Genomic DNA, 25,347 nt, shown 5'->3' with positions numbered 1-25,347 from the left:
CACCTCAGAAGTATTGCCGTGATAAGAAATATACTGTAGCTATACGATGCAAAAAAACTAGCTCATGCTTTTATCACCTCTAGGTTGGTCTATTGTTATGCCTTACTATCTGGTTGTTCAACCAGATGCATAAACAAGCTTCAGCTAGTCCAGAATGCAGCAGCAAGAGGTCTCACTAGAACCAGAAGATACGAGCACATCACACCTACCTTATCTTCACTTCATTGGCTCTCCGTGAAATTTTGCATTGATTAGTATTTAAAATACTACTCTTGACATATAAAGCATTAAATGGTCTCGCGCCATAGTATCTGAGCGAACTGCTAGTGCCTTACGATCTGCCACGCCTACTTCGATCAAAGGATGCAGGCTGCTTGTCAGTACCGCGTATTATGAAAACTACAGCTGGGGGCAGAGCTTTTTCTTACAAAGCCCCAAAATTATGAAATAGTCTTCCAAATAATGTTCGGGACTCAGACACAGTCTCAGTGTTTAAGTTCAGGCTAAAAACCTATTTATTGAATCAAACATTTTTATAAAGAGATTTGTCTTCGGTAAAGGGGCAGATCTAGGGGACTCATGGACGTAGAGTATTACGGTGAACTGGTAGGTTTAGATGCTGTCTTCCTCATTCTCATTGATTACTCAGGTTTGTTGACGGTGAGGTGATTATTTGCTTCACATCTCAGGGAGCCCTCATGTCTGTGTTTCCTTTCAGCTCTGCCCTTTTAGTTATGCTGTTGTAGTTAGTCCTGCCGGAGTCTTTGCTTGCAATCTACACTAAATATACATTCACATTATACATTATGTGACTGCAACCATACCTAACTGTTATCTCTCCTCTTCTGCTCTCCCCTCTTCTGTTCTCTCTCTCTCCCCCCTCTCTCTTCCCTCTCTCTGTCGAGCTACACATGTCATTCCTGAGCTGCCAGTGATCCAGACTCCCTCTGCCCTCCGGACCTGTCTGACCCATCCTGGTGCCCCGCTTATGGTTGGAGATCTCGTCGCATGGATGCCCCGTGTGTCTCTTTGGAATGCGTCTGGTATCTGGGGATCACTTTACCATAAAGACGGTTCAGGCCTCAACTGGTGTTGACAGCTGTTTCTCTGAGGACTTAACTTGGCTGCGATTGCTCAATAGTTCAAGATTGCAATTTTCTCCAATAATTACCTGGACTTAATATTTACATCAATTAACATCAACTGTTATAGCTGAACTGCCTGCCACCTAACACACTGTATAAATGCAGATCATTTCGTGCTTTCTGTTTCACCCAAATGAGGATGGGTTCCCTGTTGAGTCAGGTTGCTCTCAAGGTTTCTTCCTTTTACCATCTCAGGAAGTTTTTCCTTGCCACTGTCGCCCGCGGCTTGCTCACCAGGGACAATCTGCTCATCTTGGTTTATGCACACTTACATTCCATACATTTAGACTTTAATTATTTTTTTAATTGTGTAAAGCTGCTTTGCGACAATCACAATTGTTAAAAGCACTTTACAAATAAAATAATAATAATTAAAAAAAAATTCCAGAAGTGGAAAGAGTAATAATTTTTTTTACTTAAGTAAAAGAACTGTTACTTCAATGTAATTTTACTGAAGCAGAAGTAAGGTTACAAGTCTAAAGATCTACTTAAGTAAAAGTAAAAGGTAGGTCAATAAAAAAAATTCCGAGTTACTTTTTAACAGCAGGGGTGGAATAGGGGATTTTAGTGTAGTTCAAAAAACAAACGAGAATACAAATCTCAAACCAATTGTTTTTAATTGAAGGAACACCTTTGCAATAAGACTGTTGTCTTTCTTGTGCTTGAAATCAAAGTGGTTGCTTAAATATGGCCAGAGGTTTGCTTTATAGGAATTTTAAGAATTAAGAATTTAATGGCATTTTACTTTTAGCTGGGTCTGCATCACTGGCATCTGTTTTGTCCATCTCTATCGTTCTTGTGAGCTTAGCGTGTTAATTCTCCTGCCCATCAATCAATTATTGCAATTACTTACTGGTTTCCGATGCAATTTCTTTCCGTGCCTGTTGGATTCTTTTTCTTTTTTTTTTAATTCATTTATTTTTTACTCAGTAACAAAAATTATTTAAAATGTAGTAAGTGTAGTAAAATGTAATAAAAAAAATAAGTAAAAGTAAAATAACAGATTTTAAAAACTACTTAAAAAAATAGAAGTACACAAAAATCTACTCAATTACAGGAACTCGAGTAATTGTAATTTTTAACTTTCCACCTGGTCTTTCCTGATTTTTTTCTTTCTACATTTTAAACAATGCTGAAGGCATCAATAATATGTAATAATATCATTTGAACAGTTGATATTGAGATGTGTCTGCTACTTATGCCCTGTAAAGCAGGAGAGGCATGTCTTGGTCTTTCCTTTCTGGAATGGTCTAGTTCCATTATAGAGCTTGATGGTTTTTGCAAATGCACTTGACGATACTGTTCTTGCAAGAAAGTTAGAAACAAAAGATTAAGGTGGTTTGGACATGTACAGAGGAGGGATGAGGGGTATATTGGGAAGAGAATGGTAAAGATAGAAATGCCCCAGTAGACTACTTGTCTCCATCTAATTCTGTCGACCACATCTTACTTTGTCACTACAAACCTCCTGCATGTCCCCCCTCAACACATCCATAAATCTTGTTTTGAACAGTTGATCCTAAATATTTCAACTCCTCTACCTGCCTCACTTCTACTCCATGCAACTGCATCTTTCCCCCACCTGCTTTCTGATTTACACACATGTACAGTACTCCATCTTGCTCCATCCAATCTTCATGCCTCTTCTCTCCAGTGCATCCCTCCACCTCTCTAGATTCATCTCAACCTGCTCTCTTCTCTTGCTGCTGTTCACAATATTATCTGCAAACATCATAGTCCATTGGGACTCTTGTCTAACCCCGTCCATCAACCTGTCCATTACCACTGCGAACAGGAAGATGGTAAGAGCCGATCGTTAGTGCATGAGCTTTTACCACTACCTATACTTTAAACCAGTCCATAGTAGAATCCATAGTAAATCTGTTACCCCCAATACCTCCAATTTTCTTAGCCTTGCATTGCTTCCACTTGGTCTATTGTATACACAGTATATCTACCTTTCTCTGCTCCATTATATTAGCTAGCCCTCTCCCTTTACCAGTCATAGTGGCAACATTCTTAATTCTCTATATTCATTATTTGGTCAGCAGTAGCCTAATTTCCACAGATATAATTCAATTCAATTCAATTCAATTTTATTTGTATAGCGCTTTTAGCAATTTTCATTGCCGCAAAGCAGCTTTACATAGTCAAAAGAATTATTTAAGTTTGTATGAAATGTGAATTTGTATGAATCAAAATGGTCAGTTTGTCCCTGGTGAGCAAGCCGAGGGCGACAGTGGCAAGGAAAAACTCCCTGAGATGGTAATAGGAAGAAACCTTGAGAGGAACCAGACTCAACAGGGAACCCATCCTCATTTGGGTGAAACAGAAAGCAGTAAATGATCTGCATTTATACAGGGTGTAGGGTGGGAGGCAGTTCAGCTATAATAGCTGATGTTAATTGATGTTAATATGGAGTCCAGGTAGTTATTGAAGACCCAGGTAGACTTGTAAGAAGTTCCAGTCATGAACTATCGAACTGTCAAGTCCCCAGAGAAACAGTTGCCAACACCAGTCAAGGCCAGAACCATTTTCTAGGTGGAGAGAATCATTCCCAGACACCAGACGCATCCCAGAGAGACACACGGGGCATCCATGTGACGAGATCTTCAGCCAGAAGCGGGGCACCAGGATGGGTCAGACAGGTCCGGAGGGCAGAGGGAGTCTGGATCACTGGCAGCTCAGGAACGACATGTGTAGCTCGACAGAGAGAGATATACTGATGATCAACAATACCTGAAACAGTCGTTGTTAACCTGTACCTCGACCAATCTGACATGGTAATCTTTTTCATTGTCCGCACATGGGGGCTGAGTTAAGGACTGTTCCAGAAGTGCAGTTTAGAGAAAAGGAGGAAAAACGAAGAGGAGAAAGGGGCAAAAGATATACACCTATGTATCTACTTCAAATTTCTGAATATAACTTGGAGCAAAGTTGGAGTAGATGGGTCCTTTCTTCCTTCTTCCAGCCTTATGTATGTGTGTATGTATGTATGCTTAAGGATGACTACAGCCACCACTAGTTCACCATTCTTAGCATCATTGATACCCCAAAATCCAAAAATCAAAATGTTGATAAGCAAAATAACAGGTCTTTGAGGGTCAGAAATCTGGCTGATAAGCAAATGATCAAATACTTATTTGACACAGTAATTCACAAATACATTGTTAAAAAAAAATCATACAATGTGATTTCCGATTTTTTTTTTTTTTTTTTTTTTAGATTCCATCTCCCAGAGTGGAATTGCACCTATGCTGAAAATTGTAGACTCCTCCATGATTTCTAAGTAAGAGAACTTGCAAAATTACAGGGTGATCAAATACCTTCAAGGAGGATACAAATTTATATTGTAGCAGTATAGACATTGTCTATACTGCTACATCCTGTATTCAGGGTTGTAGAGGGCCTGGACCCTCTCCCAGGAAACTTAGGGCACAAGGCGGGGTACACCTTGGACAGGGTGCCAATCCACTGGAGGGCACACACACGTACACACACACACACACACATTATGAGCAATTAAGGAATACTAATTAGTCTAATTAACAGGTTTTTGGACTATGGGAGGAAACATGAGTACCCGGACTAAACCCACCAAGCAAGGGAAGAACATGTAAACTCTATGCACACTGGAATCAAACCTGGCCAGGAACTGAACTCTTACCCTGAAGGTGCAAGACAACAGTGCTAACCACTACACCACCATCTCAGCTGGATTTAAATTGGTTAATTAAAGGGGCCAGGTTATCAGACACAGCGTCACTTCTTCACTTTTTTTCGGATAAATAGCTCTTACATAACCAGGGGTGTGTTTGGTGTCCTTGTCCTATTGGAGAACAAATGATGGTCCCAATAAGTGAAAATCGGATGGGATGGCATATTGCTGCAAAATGCTGTGTTAGCCATGCTGGTTAAGTGTGCACTAAATTTTCAAACATAGCACCTACACAGCATCAAAGCTCCTCCTCCACGCTTCACAGTGGGAATCAAATATTCAGGAACTGTCTGTTCAACCTACTATACATGGTGGTTAGAACAAAACTTTTTTAAATTTGTACTTATCAGACCCGAGGACAGTTTTCCACTGATCTGTTGTCCATTCCTTGTGCCTTTTGACCAAAGCATCTTTTCTTTGCGTGTTTTTTTTTTTTTTTTTTTTTACCGAAATTCAACGACGAAGGCCTGATGTATGCAGTCTCCTCTAAACAGTGGATTTTACTGATAAGATAATAAGATAACTAATAGGGCTATTGCACACGGATTATGATTTGGGATTATTTTGCCCCAGTCATTAAATTCACCATGGCCTCCCCTGTATACCAGAGTATTCTAGAGACAAATGGGAGGCAATCCGTCTGCCAGCTAAAGCTTGGTTGAAATTGGGTAAATTTACATCAGAATAGCTAAAAAATAAAGGAATCAAAACTTTGAAATATGCCTAGTCAAAGTCCACATTAACCCAATTGAAATGCCTATGGCTGGACCTTAAGAAAACCTCAATGGAGCAATGTTGTTAAGGCGAATGGGCCAAAATTTCAAGACGATTACTCACAGTAATCTCAGCAAAACCAGATGAGAAAAACGATCTTAATAAAGTTAAGCAATGTTTGCAGGACATAAAAGACTGGATTATAATTAACTTCCTTCTGCTTAATCGTGATAAGCCAGAAGTTCTAGTCATAGGACCACATGCAGCTAGAAGCAAGATTCTTGATCACACTGTAACTTTATATGGCCTTTCTGTTCCATCAAGTGAACAGTAAAAGACCTTGGTGTGATTACAGATTCCAGTCTTTCATTTAAAGCACATGTAGATAATATTACCAGGATAGCATTCTTTTACCTTAGAAATATTGCCAAGATAAGGAATATATTGTCACTAAACAATGCAGAAAAACTGGTTCATGCTTTTATCACCTCTAGGTTGGACTATTGTAACACCAATAAACAAGCTTCAATTAGTCCAGAATGCAGAAGCGAGAGTCCAGTGTAGAACCAGAAGATATGAGCACATCACCCCTATCTTATCCACACTGCATTGGCACCCAGTAAAATTTTGCATCGATTTAAAAATACTACTTTTGACGTATAAAGCATTAAATGGTCTTGCATCGCAGTATCTAATTAGTGTCTTACAACAACAATAAGGCGCTAGTCTCTTACGATCCGCCACGCCTACTTTGATTAAAGGACGCAGGCTGCTTGTCAGAGCTTTTCCTACAAACCCCCAGAGTAATAGTCTTCCAATTAATGTTTGGAACTCAGACACAGTCTCAGTGTTTCTTTCAGTGTCTAGGCTAAAAATGTCTCGGGTTACTTTGCTGTAACCCTGTTCCCTGAAAATGCGAGAAGGAGATGCTGCGTGAAAACGCTATGGGAATATCTTTTAATGTTGCCGGTTGTGAAGCATGTGTGTAACAAATTTTGGCTTATATAACCTCGGTCAGGTGACGTCATCTGATTAGACGCACCTGCAGGTTATAAATAGGAGTGAACCAGCAACATTCCTCAGATTGATTTGTCTGAACGGACGTCCGGTCACAGGGGCAGTGCGGTATTGGGACGCAGCATCCCGTTCCCGCCTTTTCAGGGAACAGGTTTACAGTAAAGTAACCTGAGATGTTCCCTTTCAAAGGCTACACTCGATGCTGTGTGAAAACGCTATGGGAACAAGAGTACCAACGTCGCCGCACCTGAGCACAAGCTGCTCTGACTTACGCCACTGGCTGATGCGGTGGATGTAAATCTAAAGAGCATGTACTGGACAGTAAGTGAAGTAGGGCTGCAACTAACGATTATTTTGATAATCGATTAGTTGGGCGATTATGTTTTCGATTAATCGATTAATCAGATAAAACCTAACCGCTTCTTTAATTAGATATTTTGCTTAGAACTAAAAAAAAAAAAAACATAAATCAGGGTATTATTTATGTATAAAAATATAAATAAAAAATAAAGTTTAAAAAATACACTGATCTATTCAGTTGATAAGATATAAACAGCTAAAATAATGTAATTTTGTATAATAAAATGATGTATGCATAAGTAAAACCACAGTAAATTACAAATTAACTTTGTAGTGGACTATAAAAAAAACTGTAGAAATGCAAAAAGCTAATAGTCACAAATGTACTGTTATTTGCATTCGCTTAAAACCACAACAATCACTACATGTAATATTCTACTGTTATTCGCACTGTGTAAATTAAGCTAATCACTATTACTCAAGAGGTGATTGCGCAATGTGACGCTAGTGAGTAGCCCGCGAACAGATCTAGCGCGACTGTCCCGAAGTTAGCAAACAGTTTAAACAAAAGCACTTAAACTATACAACTTTTACATGATGAAGAGATACAGTTTTTACTGACCCTGCTGACGTTTCGGCATCCGTAACACCAACATGTTTTCTTTTTAAGTGTTCGTGCATGACATGCCATGGAAGCTTGGTCTTGCATAGCATGCAGGTTACCGTCTTCTTAGAGGCGTTTAAAGTAAATTGCTCCCATACCTTGGAGGACTCGGGACGCCCGCTTTTTCCTGCCGGCGCTTCTGTAACCTCCATTGCGTGAGCGGCTGTGTATCTGTGTGTATTTGTGCATCTTGGGGTCGCGCTCCTCAGTGATGTGAGCAGCCCAACTAATCGATAATGGCATCCATTGACAACGAATTTCATTATCAATAATTATCGATTTTATCAATTTAAGCTCTAAAGTAAAGTCTCTCCTGCTCCGAAGCTGTAGAGGCGGAGGACAGAAGGCTTCAAAAATAATAGGGTGCATGTTGTTAATGGAACTTTCGGAAGATAGATGAGTGAGGATGCAAAATGGCCCTGACTAGCCCAGGGGCAAGTCTAGGCAGGATGGGGAGACTGACAGATCTCCAATCATCTTAGAAAGGTAAAGGCCATTAGAAAAACCATCTCAAGGGTCAGAAGCCTGAGGCGCTGACTCTGGTGGTTCAACAAAAAGAAGGGGGGTGTTTCCCACAATAATCCCATCAATCAGGACGTGACAGGCTGAAATAGCGGTTACCTACGTCCTGAGAGTACTAGGGCACAAGCCCGAGGACAACTTTTCTTGCAGAAACTCCAGCACTGAAACAATTCGGCAGTGGACTGGGTCTACCTGCTTCGTCATGCACCAACTTTCAAATACATTCCATTTGAGGGCCTATGCTCTTCTAGGGGAAGGAGCCCTAGCACTTAAAATAGTCTTAGACCAGCTTGACTTAGTTTGTCTCGTTCAGGGACTGAACATGAAGGTTCCAAAACTCGGGCCGGGGATGAAATATCGTCCCCTGCGCCTGAGAGAAGATCCCACCTCATTGGAATCACCCATGGTGAGCCGTTTAAGAGGGATACTAGATCCGAGAACCCCACTCTGGTCGGCCAACAGGGCGCTATCAATAAAAGGGCGCAAACGCTGTTGATAGACCCTTGCCAAGACTCCCGGGGGCAGAGCTATCAGGCAAAATGCATAAAGGTGTAATCTGGGCCACATACGGGCCAAGGCGTCCAGACCCAGGGGAGCTGGAAGAGTCAGAGAGTAGTAAAGGGGACATTTGCTGATTTTGCGAGGCAAAGAGGTCTACCTCTGCTACATGAAATTCCTCCCAGATTGACTGACTACTTCGGGATGGGGTTTCCATTCCCCGTGTGTCAGAGATTGACTGGAAAGTACAACTCCCACATTCATATGCCCTGGAATGTAAATTGCCCTGAGGGACAGGAACCTGGTGCGCTAGCTATTAGCGGCGCGAGCACAGTCCGCCCTGGCGATTAATATATGAGACTTCGATAGTGTTGTCCACCCGCACTAGGACATGGCAGCCTCTCAACTGCTGAAGGAAGTGCTTTAGGGCCAGAAATGTTTGGGGTTTGGGGTGTTAGTAGTTCGGCATTCAGGGATGAAGCAAGATAAAACCGAGGCACTAACATATCTTTGGAGATCTGTGTTGTCCGAAACACCAGAAAAGGGAAAGGGCGCGAAAGGGAAAGAGCGCTGAGTGCCGCTCCCTGGGTCCTGAGTGTGTAAGCTATCAGGACTTATTTTTTAGTGAAGAACACAGTGCGGCGATCTAATCTTTTGGAGGCTATCTGTGAGGGGCGACGAGCCGTACCCCAGTCCTTACGGGGGGGTGCCCGGCTGCTGACGCTCTCCTTCTGCGCTTCTCGCCTGGCGAGAATCAGATCTGGTCGAGGCTGGGTGGCCAACAGCCTCGAATCCTGAGCACGACGTAAGAGAAATTTCCCAAAGACCTATCCATACAATCTAGCCTCTCAGAACCTAGTGGCAACGGTATTAACAGCATCGCCAAATAGGCCGGAAGGTGAAACAGGAGCATCAAGGAGGAAAGTTCTGTCCTTATCCTTGATGCCTGTTAGATTTAGCCATAGGTGTCTTTCAGCAGTCAACAAAGAGGCCATCGAACGGCCGATAGCACGGGCTGTCTGTTTATTTGCACGCAGGGATAAATCAGTAGCCCGGCGTAATTCAGTGAATGCTTCTTGATTCACTGTGCTGCTCGTGCTCAGATCTTTCAACAGATCAGCCTGGTACGCCTTAAAAACCGTCATGGTGTGCAAGGAAGCGCCGGCCTGACCTGCTGCTTAAACGCTTTCTTTACAAGGGTAAAAGAAGTTCTACATGGCTTGGAGGGAAGTGTTGGTTTCTTTAATGAAGATGATGCCGCAGGAGAGAGATAGCCCGCAAGCGTTTCTTCAAACTGGGGCATCATGATGTAGCCTTGTGCTTTTGCATTCACAATATTCGAATAAAAAGCAATCGATGGAACAAAAATACGGGAATAAAAAGGATCCTTCCAAGAATGAGATATTTCGTTATGGAGGTCATCAAAGAATGGGAGAGAGCAGCGTTTTGGCTCCATCTCCTGGTCACCCGACAGGAATCTGTCGTGTAATTTTGAGTGTTTTGGGTGAGCTTGCTCCTGTGGCCAATCAATATGCAGTCGTTCGACTGCAAGCGTTATAACCTCAAGCAGCTCCTCATATTCTCTCTCATTTTTAGAGGAGCGTTCTGAGAAAGCTACTTCCATTTCCACAGAAGCAGGGGAGTGAGTCTCTTCAACGCACCCACGAGAGGCACCAGAGTGTGCTCGTGAAGTGGAAGGAGAGACTTTGGGATCGGGGTAGAGGGCGAGAGAAAGGAGGGTCTCCGTCAAGTCAGCCTGTGATCCCCATGAGTGCAGCGCGGCTCGTGTCTCCCTAAAGAACGCGAGGCGCGCGCGTAGCAGCTTCATGGGGAGAAGATCACAGTGCTCACACTCTACATTAAGCCCTTTGAGGGCGTGCTTCCCAAACATTAAAAGAAGAAAGTGTGCATGTCGCCCACCGAAAGGAAATTATCGCACGGAGGGGGACATCTGCTCTAAACTCCGCCATTATTGTCTGGTGAGTTTTATAAGCTTTAAATTCTGCTGTTAGATTTTTAGTATGCTTGTTGACACACACGCGCACAATGCGGTGAAGAAAAAGATCTGAGGAATGTTGCCGGCTCACTCGTATTTATAACCTGCAGGTGCGTCTAATCAGATGACGTCACCTGACCGAGGTTATATAAGCCAAAATTTGGCGTGTTTGGTACACACATGCTTCACAACCGGCAACATGAAAAGATATATCCATACCGTTTTCACACAGGATCGAGTATAGCCTTTGAAAAGGAACCTGTTTATTTAACCAAGAATTTTTGTAAATAGATTAGCTTTAGGTAAAGGAGCAGATCTGGGGGACTCATGGACATAGAGTATTATGATGAACTGGTATGTTTAGGTGCTGTCTTCCCAACTCTCATTGATCACTCAGGTTTGTTGACGGTGAAGTGATTGGTTGCTTTACATGTCAGGGAGCCCTTATGGCTGTGTTTCCTTCTAGCTCTCCCTATTAGTTATGCTGTCATAGTTAGTCCTGCCGGAATCTCTGCTTGCACTCTACAGTAAATATACATTCATCTTAAACATTGGGTAACTGTGACCCATACTCAACTGTCTCTCCTTCTCTTCTGATAAGCTCTCTCCTCTTTTCTCTCCTCTCCTCTCTCTCTTTCCCGCTTCCTGTCTCTCTGTCGAGCTACACATGTTGCTCCTGAGCTGCCAGTGATCCAGACCCCCTCTGCCCTTCTGCGCTTTTGATTGGAGATCTCGTTACATGGATGCCCCATGTAGTCTACCTAGGATGCGTGTGGTGACTGGGAACGATTGCACTTTACCACGAAGATGGTCCTGGCCTCGGGTGATGCTGAGAGTTGTTCTCTAAAGACTTGTTTGCAGAGACTGCAGTCGCTAGATAGTTCAGGACTGGAATTTTCTACAAGTCTACCTAAGCCTTCAACAACAAACTGGACTCCATATTAACTTAAACACATCTTCTGTTCTACTAAACTTCCAGCCTCCTAACACACAGTATGACTGTAGATCATTATAACCCAAATGAGGCTGGGTTCCCTGTTAAGTCTGGTTCCTCTCAAGGTTTCTTCCTATTGCCATCATATCTCAGAGTTTTTACTTGCCACTGTCGCCCTTGGCTTGCTCATTAGGGACAATTTTAACTTTTTGAATCATACACATTAACATTTTATACAAACTTACATAATATTTTTCATTGTGTAAAGCGACAATGACAATTGTTAAAAGCACTACACAAATAAAATTGAATTTAAATTAGTTTGTTTTGCAAAACAATTTGAGACCAAGTTACTCACAATCTAAGGTTACACACACACAGGTGCATTTCAATAAATTAGAATATCATAATTTTTTTTTTTCAGTAATTCATTTAAAAAAGTGAACCTCATATATTGTATATATTAATTACACACAGACGTACACAGTAGACTTTAAATGTTTATTTTTTTGTATTTTGATGATTATTACATACAGCTAATGGAAACCCAAAATTCAGTATCTTCAAATACTATGTTTTATTATATACTATAATAGTATCTTCCTTTTCACAATACATTACAAACATTCTCTATGGGGTTTACGTCTGTGAGTTTCCTGGCCAATCAAGCACGTGGATACCATAGTCCTTAAACCAGGCATTGGTACTTTTGGCAATTTGGACAGGTGCCCAGTCCTTTTGAAAAATAAAATCAGCTTCTCCATAATGGTGGTTAGCAGGTGGAAGCATGAAGTGCTCCAAAACTTTAAAATTTACTTTTACCTGAAAAGGGGACTTTGGTCAATGAGCAACAGTCCAGTCCTTTTTATTTTTAGCTCAGGTAAGATGCTTCTGTGCATGGTGGCTCTTGAAGCACAGAATCTAGCTGCTGTCCACTCCTTGTTAATCTCCCTTAAATTCTTGAATTGGCTTTGTTTCACAATTCTCTTAAGGCCATAGTTATCCCTGTTGCTTGTGTAATTTTTTCTACCACATTTTCAACCTTCATTCAACTTTCCATTAATGTGCTTTGATACAGCATTCTGCAAACAGCCAGCTTCTTTAGCAATTACCTTTTATGTCTTACCTTCCATGTGCGGAGTATCAATGATTGTCTTCTGGACAACTGTCAAGTCTTTCCCATGATTGTGTAGCAAGACTGAGAGACCATTTTAAGGCTTAGGAAACCTTTGCAGGAGTTAATTGGCTGATTAGAGTGTGACATCATGATATTGATCTCCTATATTGAACTTTTCTGATTTACTAAATTTTGGGTTTTCATTAGCTGTAAGCCACAATCATTATATATATATATATATATATATATATATATATATATATATATATATATATATATATCTCTGTGTAATGAATCTATATAATTTATGTGGGTTACCTTATGACTTACTGTAACTAAAAAATAATAATAACCATCTGAATGTTGCTGACAAGTTTAGTGCTTTTGAGTTTTAAGTAAAATTTTGCTGGACCCATGGAACCTTTTATTAACTGTTCTTAAAAGTCAACAGCAGTGTATAAATCCCTGTCATTTTGTTTAGATTAACACTTCTTGTTATGCATTGTAGCACATAGCACAACTTTAGGAAAGATAAACACCCCACTCCCATGTATTTGTTTAGGATGCATTATCAGATATTACAGCACATGTATATAAAGGTGGTAAAAGTCCAGTATATGTTCGGGCATTGCATACACAATAGCTTCTCACATACTTCCCATCTGTTTTTCTGATTTCTTGTACACAACCATGACCAAACATGTCATGTTTCTTGTACACAACCTAAAGTCTTTCCAAACTATTACTGTAAAATGAACCATGATGCTATCACGGTTTGCAGGTAAATTGTTCTCAGTCACGTGCATGGACATGCAACCATGTGCAGCCACACCCACTTATACTGTACACATGCACGCACACACACACAAACACACACACACATATGAGTGAAGGGTTAGGGTGATATTTGTATCTTTGTATATTCTTTACACACACACATACACACATATATATATATATATATAATACTGTGACCACCCACATATCTTAGTGAGGTACCAAATTTAGAGAAGCATACACAATCTGACTACTTATATAAACATTATTCTTTCCCCACTTGGCTACATAATATCTAAAGCTAAAAAATAATCAGCAAATAGCTACAATATTCTACTATATTACTACAATATGATGTAATTACTACAATATAATGTAAAACCAAAAACAATAAATATTCCACCATCTAAAAAAATCTAAAATACTATATAAACGATAAAAACAAATAAAACTATAGGTTGAACAAGGACTATAATTTAGAACTAGAAAGTGCTGTAATGGTTTGGGTAATATGGCAGAATCATAATTGCTGCAGAAATAACCATTTTTTTCGCAGAGAACTGGGGAAATTTGCTTATACAAACAAACAATTTAGGGTCCGAAATTTTAAAACTCACTGTGTCATATCACCCAAAAGATTACCACATAAATATAAACACAATTAATGTAACACAATCTCCAGACGCTTTAAAAACCATGCAAACAATTAGAAAACATTTACCAACTGGTCACTACCAACAGTACATTGTTGGTAATCAACAATGCACTGCCCAATAGAGCAAAATGGGGAAAGATTATTATTAAGATGGTAATATATTTAGATTAACTCCAAACAGAGTGGGATATACGATATTTTGGTAATCGGCTCTTTTAAATATGTTAAGTGTTCCTATAGGGGAAGTACATTGTTGGAAAATCAACAATGGTGGTGGTGAGCCTTAATAATTGATATATTTTTTGGGTACCTCTGTCACACTTAGTACTAATGGTGGGTTTCAGTGTGTTAACAGGAAAGGGGAAGATTGAATGTCCAGTGCCTGAAGAAATTGGTACAATCTGTTATAGTCATATTACACAGGAATTATAATTTTTAAACAGTAATCTACAAAATCTGCATGCATAGCCATATGCTTCCATTCTTTTTTCACTGTTTTATTGTTTTTATTTTAAATTAAATATTACGGGCTCTATTTTCAGGTAATAACACATACACAAAACATGCAGACAAGAAAGAGGAACATTTTTTTAATTGAATTGTTTTAATGTCATCATATTAAAATTTGAAAGTTTAGATATACTGTACAGATATTAAATGAATTAAGCTCTATTCATATTTTAGTGGAGCACAATATAATTTTTGTAAATATTTATGATTAGATCAGTGTTTCCAATGTGTGGAAATGTATTGTGAGTAGGCCGTGAGATGTCATTTATAACAAAAAATATATATACATATTTTTAATTTGGTAATTACAGTAAGTTTAAAATTCCCATACAAATGGCAAAATAAATAAAATAACATTATTAATTTATCTTATTCATGTTTATCAGAGGTTTTGGTGGGCCGCAGAAGATTTCCATCTTTCAAATTGGGCTACACCCTTCTTGAGTTTGAAATGGCTGGATTAGATTATTTATAGCGGTTTAAATTAACAGTCATTACATTTTATGTTGATACTTCAGTGTTTGTAAGACTTCTATACAAGTATCAAAAATACGTAAACCGATCAGCCATAACATTAATACCACATAACAATAACATCTAAACATGGATTAACAATATGGGGACAAAAGGCTACCTTTATAAATAAATAAAAGAAAGGTTTCGTCTGTACTTTGGTCCGTGACACTTTTGGGCATGTCCACCTTTTTCTTTGAGGTGGGCATGCCCATAAGTGTAACTGACCAAAGCCAATCAATTCAGCTTTTTTTCTTGAGGTCTTCTTCTTCTTTGTCTTTCGTCTGTTTCCTTCCAGGGACCGCCACCGCAAATTATCTGCCTCCATCTAACCCTATCCTCTGCATTCTTCTCTCTTACACCAACTAACTTCATGTCCTCTCTCACTGCATCCATAAATCTTCTCTTAGGTCTTCCTCTAGACCTCCTGCCTGACGCATCCTTCCTATGTTCACAATCTCTCCTCTGAAAATGTCCAAACCACCTCAATCCGGCCTCTCTGACTTTATCTCCAAAACATCTAACATGGGTTGACACTCTGATGGACTCATCCCTGATCCTATCCATCCTTGTCACTCTCAAAGAGAACCTTAACATCTTCATCTCTGCTTCCTTCAACTCTGCCTCCTGTCTTTCCTTCAGTGCCAGCCGTTGAGCATTGCTGGTCTTCACACTGTCTTGTACACCTTTCCTTTCATTCTCGCTGATACTCTTATTACACAACACACCTGACACTTTTGTCTACCCGTTCCAACCTGCCTGTACACGCCTCTTCACCTCCTTTCGACACTTTGGACCAATGACTCTAAGTACTTAAAGTTTTGCACCTTCTTTACCTCTGCTCCATGTAGGGTCCTATTCATTTACACACATGTATTCTATCTTGCTACAGCTAACCTTCACTCCTTTGCTTTCCAGAGCATACCTTCATCTCTCTAGATTTTCCTCCACTTGTTCCCTGCTCTCGCACAATGTCATCTGCAAACACCATAGTCCATGGAGACTAATGTCTAATCTCATCTGTCATTCTATCCATCACCATAGCAAACTAGAAGGGGCTTAGAGCCAGTCCTTGATGCAGACCCACCTCCACCACTGTCTTACAGCTTTCATACATGTCTTGCACCACTCTAACGTACTTCACTGCCATTCCAGACTTTCTCATACAATACCACAGCTCTTCTCTCTGTACCCTGTAATCACTTTCTCTAAATCTACAAAGACACAATACAACTCCCTAATACCCTCTCTGTACTTTTCCATCAGCATCCTCAAAGCATTGTTGTATAGCTCATCAGCTTTATTCCTTTGTAGTTGCCACAACTCTGCACAAATTCCTTGTTCTTAAAGATCAGCACCGATACACTCCTCCTCCATTCCTCTGGGATCCTCTCACTGTCCAAGATCTTGTTAAACAGACTAGTGAGAAACTCAATTGCCATCTCTCCTACAGTAAGCACTTCTATACATTCACAGGTATGTCATCAGGACCAACTGCCTTTCCGCTCTCCATTCTCTTCAACGCCCTTCTCACCTCACTCTTACTGATTTTTGCTTTCTGCTCCACAACAGTCACCTCTTCTACTCTTTATTCTCTTTCATTTTCCTCATTTATCAATTCTTTAAAGTACTCCTTGCATCTTTCCATTTCCTCCTGGCACCAATGCAGCACAAGTTGCCAAAAAAAAAGTCAATGCAGGCCATGACAAAATGGCACCAGAACACCCAATGCACCAAACTTTGATGTGCACAGGGCCCTGCATGCAAATAGCCCAAGAGTGCCTACCTAGCTTCCAAAATCCTGAGATCCCAATCTGAACGGGCAACCATGGGATAAGTTCGATCCATGGAGGATTGAACCCCGTAACCCACAGCACTCAAATGATCTGCTGCCAATGTCTTGTGGAGTTATGTCCAGAGGGGCAGAAATGCCCAGGAAGCACACTGGGAACCTACACTATATTGAGAAATAATGTTTTGCAATTTTATGGCTGATTGGTGTATTAATAGAGAGATCGCAACTTGTTTAAACAAAAGGTTATTATTTAAAGATAAATTATGAAAGTGATAAAGATAAACATCTCAGCTGAGTATTTTAAAATTAAGTGGTTATGGATAAAACAATCTATCAATTTTTTTTTTTTGTTAAAGTGGGCAGACATCCATAAAACTACTAAGAAGTGAAACAGGATTTACAATAGATGGCTCTATCCCTTCTCTTTCCCTCTAGACCAAAATTTATTGCAATTATTTATGACAACAGGGAAAAATAATAAAAAAATTATTCTGCGTATTACTTATTACAAAATGCTTATGATTAAAAATTTACTAGTGCTACCACAAAAATAGAGCCCCATATATTAGTATTTAAAACTACTCATAGGGTAATGAACACAACAGCAAAGGTAATACTTTACAGCAAGTAAACAACATAGGAATGGAACCAGTGAATGCTTGAAACATATGGTGGCTGTGCAGATAATATTGCACAACAATTTAGCTACCATTTTTCTGTTGAAGATGATAAGAAAAGTGAAGAAAGTGATAAAAGCCATAACATTATGACCTTTTGCCACTAAAACTATGATGCACTGTGCATTCTGTCAGAAAAAGATCCAGGAGAACCAGGACACACACTAACAGACGGTAACAGCTTATTGCCCAAAGCTATTGCCTGTACTAAAACACACAAGTAACTGCTGAAAACTTAAAACAGAAACCAACCTAGCTGTTTCCCCACCCCATTTTCCCAAAGGTGCTGCTAAGGCACTAAACCCTTGACACACATGTGTTATTTTATTTCGTTATGATCATTATTATCATTATTATTATTATTATTATTTGTGCAACACTTCCATTTTCTGACAATACCTGTTTGCCCCACCAAGGAGTGAGGGCTAGCCTGTGTAGTCCTATCCAACTGAAAAGGTTAATGCTGGTTCCAATAGAAACATGTCACACAAGAATACACAGTGCATCACATTTTTAGTGGCAAAATGGGGACCTAATCAATAAAAGAATGGTAGTCCTTGAGTGGTGTATGTGATATAAACAGAAAACTAGATTTCTAACATAAAAAGATACCATAACATAGATTACATATTAATAAAACTCACATGTTTTGCAGCATCCATCCATGTATGTCATCACTGTGCCTCCAATCTAGGACAAGGATCATCAAGAACATTAAGGGTTATACAAACAGTGGGCACTAAAATAATAATAACAACAACAACAACAATAATAATAATAATAATAATAATAATAATAAATAACTAAATAAACAAACAAACATAATATATTGCACATTTTTCGAAATCTCACTGAGATACATACAGTAGCACAGGATTAAGGACATTTCATTAAACATTCACTCTTACTCAATCATCGTCTATACCGCTTCATCCTGTGTTCAGGGTTGTGGGGGCCTGGAGCCCATCCCAGGAGGCTTAGGGCACAAGGCTGGGTACACCCTTGACAGGATGGAAATCCATTGCAGGTTGCACACACGCACGCACACACACGGGACAATTTGAAAATGCCAATTAACCAAATCTGCATGTCTGTACCTGAAAGGGAACCCAAGCATGGGGAGAACATGCAAACTAAACATAAAGACCTGGGATGGGAATCACACACACAGAACCCTGGAGGTGCGAGACCACATTGCTTACCACAATGCCACCTTACCACCATTTAAATAAACAGTTTAAATGTTTTTTTTTAGATATATATATAATTTAAACCACCAAAAAGAATACAGATTGCACTAATAAACCCAAATGAAATAGTATTTGTTACCTTCATGCACTCTGTTTCATTAAAGGGAGGGCAGCTATAGGAGTAGGACACCAGTACAGATCCAGACTCTGTCTCTGTACAGTCATAGCGCATGCAGGAAGACACCCAGCTCCTTCCAGGCTGGAACAGTAACAGATATAATATTGGATATATATATATATATATATATATATATATAATTTCGATAAGCTTATGCAATGTTGCAACATTTTATTTTCTTCTAGAATCACATTTCAGACCACTGTATAAAGTCTTCTCCAGTACATCCAGTGAAGCAACCCAAGATAACATTGCTTCAAATCCTTGTACGTTAGGCACTAGACATGGTGGGTGCATCACTTCGTCTTTCTTCTTACCTTGAAGTGCCCCTCACTCTCGAACATCAGAAATCTGGACTGATCAGACCAAATTACTTTTTTTCCAGTGAGTTATATGGTTGCTTTTTTAAAATCTAATCTCACCAAAATGTTTTCACGATTATTCACCACTACTATTTGAGTTCCCTTTCAAAGGCTACACTTGATGCTGCGTGAAAACGCTATGGGAACGCTATGGGAACATCTTTTTGTGTTGCCGGTTGTGAAGCATGTGTGTGTCAAACACGCCAAATTTTAGCATATATAACCTCGGTCAGGTGACGTCATCTGATGAAGTGCAACTGCAGGTTATAAATAGGAGTGAACCGGAAACATTCCTCAGATCTTTTTCTCTTCAAAGGACCGAATATTGTGTTTGCATGTGATGTGTGCAAGCGAATTTAAAAATATAAACTCACCGATATGGTGAAGTTTGTTAGGAGATCCATGCTTCCACTCTTTCGGAGCGCGATTTCCACACTGTTGTTTCGGCGCATTCCTGGGTTAAACAGTGCAATCCCCAAGCGCTAAAAAAAAAAAAAAAAAACACGACAGATTGCTGTCGGGTGGCCGGGGGGAGGAGCCTCGGATAAATGGCGCTCTCTCTCTCCCTTCTTTCTTGGCAACCTTTATGACGAGTTAACTCTTTCATGGAATAGCCTTATTCATCCTGCGTTTTCGTGCCATCATCTTCGATTTATTCGAATGTTGTTGATGCAAAGGTGTGGTTATATGATGATGTCCCAGTTAGAAGAGATGCTTGGGCTATCTCTCCTGGGACATCATCCTCCCTAAAAAAGAAGCATACACTCCCCACCAAGCCATGTAGACTGACATCTTCCCTGGTGGGGAAGAGCTTCAGGCAGCTGATCAGCCTGGTGCTCTACTGCACACCATGGCGGTTTTGCAGGCTTACCAGGCTGACCTTATGAAAGACTTGAGCACTGGCGGGGCTCTACAACGTCATTCCTGGAATTACGCTGAGCCACAGACCTGTCTCTTTGTGCAACAAAGCAGACAGTCCATGCTATTGGCTGTTTATGGCTGCGATGGTGTTCCGCAGAGTTACCTGTGGCTAAATCTCATGGCAGAATCAAGGATAAGGATCGTGCATTCCTCTTTGATGCCCCATTTTGCCCTCTGGCCTGTTTGGCGATGCTGTTAACGTCGCCACTAGGTTCGGGAGGCGAAATCATATGAACAAGCCTTCCGGAGAGTCCTTCCCCGCCATGCTCAAGGGTCGGGACTGTTGGCCACCCAGCCCCGACCAAGTCTGACTGGGGTGCGGCGCGCCACGCTTTGCAATCAGCCTCGAAGAAGTTGGACCTACGTACTCCTTCCCAAGGAGGAAGTCCTGAGGTCGTTCAGGACCGTGGGGGTGGCTCCCCCCAGGAGGGGCGCGTAGAAAGTGTTCTCCCTGGCACCTCCAGGAGGTCGGTGTTCCTGCTCCGCCACCACTAGTGTTACGGACAACACCGGTCTCCAAGAAATGTTAGTTTTTCGTTTTTTTTTCTTGCCATGTTCAGGATGCCGAACAGCTAATACACACACCCCCAACCGCAAAGACTCTGCCCCTTTAGGAGAAACTGGTAGCGTGAAAGCTACGACCAAGTATATTTCCTTGGGTACTGAGCACTGTAGTGAGAGCTACAGGATCCAGTTCTCACACCACCTTCCGCGTTAGGATGCGATTGCAATGCGGGCACAGGGGTCTCCTGCGCGTGTCAAATCCATTGCAGCACCCTGAAGGAAACCAAGCTAGGCCAGAAAGTGACTGTTCATTACTTTCAGATATTTTTAGGTCTCATGGCAGCTGTGTCCACAGTGAAACCTTTGGGCCTCTGCACATGAGATTGTTTCAGTTGTGGCTAAAAGCAAGTGCATTATACTCAGGGCCAATCCCCAGAGGCAAATAAGGGTTACGCGCCAAGGGCTTCATACCCTTTCTATGTGGTTTAGACCCCAGTTTTTGACTTTGGGTCCCACTCTACGTGCGTCTTTTTGTCGTCGCAGATGCTAACGACAGACGTTTTTCCTTACGGGCTGGGTTGCGGTCTTGAATGACTGTCCCGAAGGGAGCTGGAGAGGCCATCTTCTCACGTAGCACATCAATTGCCCTGAATGATGGCTTTATTTTGCCCTGAAACACCTCCTCCAGCAGTTAAGGCTACCATGTCCTAGTGCGGGTGGACAACACTACGAGGGTCTCGTACATAATCGCCAGGGCGGACTGTGCTCGCGCCGCTTGAATAGCTAGCGCACCAAGTTCCCCTTGGGGGCACAGGACAAGTTCCTGTCCCGCAGGGCGATGTACATTATAGCTAAAAGCCAGGGGATTACTCAAAGGCCAATTCCTGTAGGCAAATATGGGTTAAGCGCCAGGTGGCTTCATACCCTTTCTATGTGGTTCAGACCCCAGTTTCTGACTTTGGGTCCCACTCTACGTGCGTCCTTTTGTTGTCGCAGATGCTAATGACAGACGTTTCCCTCACGAGCTGGGGGGCGGACTGTGCTCGCACCGCTTGAATAAGCTATCACACCAGGTTCTGCTTTGGGCACAGGAAGAGTTCCTGTCCCTCAAGGCGATTTACATTCCAGGGCATACAGTATGAAGTTGGAAGCCCTGGAACCTTCATGCACTAGAAGAACTTATGCCCTCAAGGTGATGGTATTTAAAAGTGGTGCATGGCGAACCATGTAGACCCAGTCCACTGCGGTAAATAAGCCAAAAATTTGGCGTGTTTGATACACACATGCTTCACAACCAGCAACACAAAAAGATGTTCCCATAGCGTTTTCACGCAGCATCTTGTTCCCGCTTTTCCCGCTTTCCCAAGCTAAACGTTAATTAATAAAGTCATATAAATTTTGTTATTATTTAAGTATTTGTTATTTAGATTTATTTTTACAGCATTTGAATGAATTTCATAGGTTATTTTAAATGGACCAACTCATGAAACTTTTTACATCAAAGTATCACACGCATTAATTACATTAATTACATTTATTATAATTGTAATTAAGACATTAATTACAAGATTATTTTTTTTAGCCTGTTATAGAAAGTCTCCCTCTTAATGGTAATATTGCGCAGTGATCGAAATATTATTTTAATACAAAAAGCACTGTTTTAATTTCTGCAAGAATAACAGATTTTATCCTTTCATTTAATATATAAATAAATTGAAATTACTAAATCCTTACTACATTTACATTTTTTAGATTGATAAACAAACAATAGTGAAAATTAACAAAAAGAAAATTTAAATAAATGTGTAAATACTGTGGTCTAAAATAGAGAGGTACAGTGTATATATTTACAGTATATGTGGTATATATTTCTGATCTATGGTATACAGACCATTGTCTCACCTTGTACAAAGCTAGAGATCCGTTGTCACTGTGGTAGATACAAGATACATTTTTACACACTCCACAACAGGCACTCTGATCTTTAGGGGGCATGTAAACCTGGTTCTGAAATATAGAGCACACAATGTATGAGTGTATGTATATGTTTTATATACACACCTAGAGCATTATTAGGAACACCATACTAATACGGTGTTTGACCCCCTTTCGCCTTCAGAACTACCTTAATTCTACGTGGCAATGATTCAACAAGGTGCTGAAAGCATTCTTCAGAAATGTTGGCCCATATTGATAGAATAGCTGCTTGCAGTTGATGGAGATTTGTGGGACCAGGGCATGAAGCTCCCGTTCCACCACATCCCAAAGATGCTCTATTGGGTTGAGATCTGGTGACTGTGGAGGCCATTTTAGGATGTTTTTCCATTTTTTTCCTTGTGCGTGAAAATCCCAGTAACTGAGCAGATTGTGAGATACTCAGACTGGCCCATTTGGCACCAACAACTATGCCACGCTCAAAATTGCTTAAATCACCTTTCTTTCCTTTCTGACATTCAGTTTGGAGTTCAGGAGATTGTCTTGATCAGGACCTGAATGCATTAAAGCACTTGCCATGTGATTGGTTGATTAGATAATTGCATTAAAGAGAAATTTAACAGGTGTTCCTAATAGTCCTTTAGGTGAGTATATATGTGTGTGTGTGTGTGTGTGTGTGTGTGTGTTCTCGGGGGAAAACATAATATAAATCATTTAATCATAGTGGGTCTTAGTATTAGATAAATACAACCTTAGACGAGCAACATATACAGTAGTACGGTAAAACTTTGTTATTGTGAGTAACGTTTTCTGCAAGGCAAACAAATTTTTTAAATAATTTAAACTTGATGAACGAATGAGGTCTTAATTCTACGTGGCATTGATTCAAAAATAATTAAAAAAAAATTAAATAATTTGGTTTCTTCAGACCATAACACATTTTTATAATTTTTTTGGGGGAATTTAAATGAGTTTTAGCTTGGTTTGGATATATATATATATATTTTTTTTCCTTTGTAGCACAGCCATATGAAAAATATGGGAGATTGTTGTCACGTGTACTACACAGCCAGTATTTGCCTGAAATTCCTGCAGCTCCTTTAGTGTTGCTGTAGGCCTCATGGCAGCCTACCTGCCTACCAATTTCTTCACTAATAAATCATAATCAATTGTATCAAATGCTTTCTTTAAATCTAAAAATACTCCTACTGTATATTCTTCATTTTCTACTACAGTTGAGATATCTTCCACCATTTTCATTACTGCTATTGAAGTCGACCTCTTAACCTAAATCCGAATTGATATTCACTCAATAAATTATTTTTTTCTATAAATTTTTCAAGCCTCTAAACAAATACTTTCTCTAAAATTTTTTAAAAATTGCGGCAAAAGAGCAATTGGTCTGTAATAAGAGAAGGAATACCGATCTCCTCCTTTAAAAATCGGAATAACTTTTGCCGTTTTCATTTTACTAAGAAAGATGGTGGTTATAAGAAGTCTTATAATCAATTTCTGCTTGTTTTGATCTAGTTGTTAAAAATTCCGTGTATAGGACATTTTTCTTTTTACATGCCTTCTCTATTTCTTTAGAAATCTATGGTTTATATACATTCTTTTGCTTTATTGTAATCCTCTTAAATGAACAATGTTTATTAATTTGTTAATTTAATATATTCAAAAACACTTCATACGCCTTATTGGGGCTATATGCATAAACCTCATCCCAATTTTCATCCAAATCATCATTAAGAGCGTCTAGTGCCTCTTGTGTTCTATTGCGGATAATTTTATAACTATTAGTCCTTTCTTTTTTGGAGGGAGGGGGGGATTTTTCAATAAGTCATAAAAAATCACAAAAACTGAAAAATGGTCTGTGATATCATTGATAATCAAGCCTTCTAGTCTTTTTCTTTAATTTCAATAGTATATATACAGTATGATCTATTAATGTTGCTGTATCTTTTGTCAATCTACTAGGTTTAGTTATCATTGGAATCAAACCATAACTGTACAGTGCATCAACAAAATTTGCAATTCTCATATTCCCATATGGATTTAGTAAATCAATATTAAGATTCCCACATTTAATGTGAACCTTATTTTCAGTTGATTGGTAGAACATATCAAATAACTCTTTTTTAAATTGGTCAATGCATGTGCCTAGAGCTATGCACACACAAAACCATTATATTTTTTGTACTTTTTGTTTCAATTTCAATTGTTACACACCAAAACATTTTCTATAGCAAATGACTTACTTTTAATCACTTAACATCATAATGCATAGCAATCACACTGAATTTATTAAACTGACTCAGATAATCCTTAATATTCATAACATTTTTACAAAGACTTCTACTATTAAAATGGATTATTGATAAAGCTCCTTCCATGACGATGTTACTATTAAATTGAGTTTCTGTATAATACTCACAACAATCTTCATTTACAAAATAATACTTTTTTGGATCAATATCCTTTACTATTTCATACATTTTATAATCCATGTGATTGAAAGCCATTAAATTTAAATGCTCATGCTCATCATTTCTGTTTGGGTGATTAGGTATACCATTCATTTGGATATTATAAAACTCCACATCATCAATATCACTAAATGGCAATGAAAATACCTTGTCAATGTCGATCATTATTATTGTCCAGTATCCATTATTTAATCCATAAACAAGTTAAATCCTTATGAA

The 25,347-nt window shown here is 39.7% G+C and overlaps 1 protein-coding gene across 1 annotated transcript in view; it reads right to left on the bottom strand.

Moving 5' to 3' along the window:
- The window catches only part of otog (otogelin), a 135,962-nt gene that overhangs the window by 16,642 nt on the left and 93,973 nt on the right, over positions 1 to 25,347 (bottom strand). The window contains exons 53-56 of the mRNA XM_053491571.1: positions 22,610 to 22,714; positions 18,882 to 19,001; positions 18,197 to 18,242; positions 14,368 to 14,439 (exon numbers count right to left, since the gene is read on the bottom strand). Of these exons, the coding sequence (XP_053347546.1) occupies positions 14,368 to 14,439; positions 18,197 to 18,242; positions 18,882 to 19,001; positions 22,610 to 22,714 (343 nt within the window). The remainder of the gene's footprint in view (positions 1 to 14,367; positions 14,440 to 18,196; positions 18,243 to 18,881; positions 19,002 to 22,609; positions 22,715 to 25,347) is intronic.

Source organism: Clarias gariepinus, chromosome 3 (genome assembly GCF_024256425.1).
Source record: "Clarias gariepinus isolate MV-2021 ecotype Netherlands chromosome 3, CGAR_prim_01v2, whole genome shotgun sequence".
Classification (NCBI taxonomy): Eukaryota; Metazoa; Chordata; class Actinopteri; order Siluriformes; family Clariidae; genus Clarias; species Clarias gariepinus.
The sequence above is the reverse complement of the archived record's forward strand: the minus strand, read 5'-3'. Positions and strand labels throughout refer to the sequence as shown.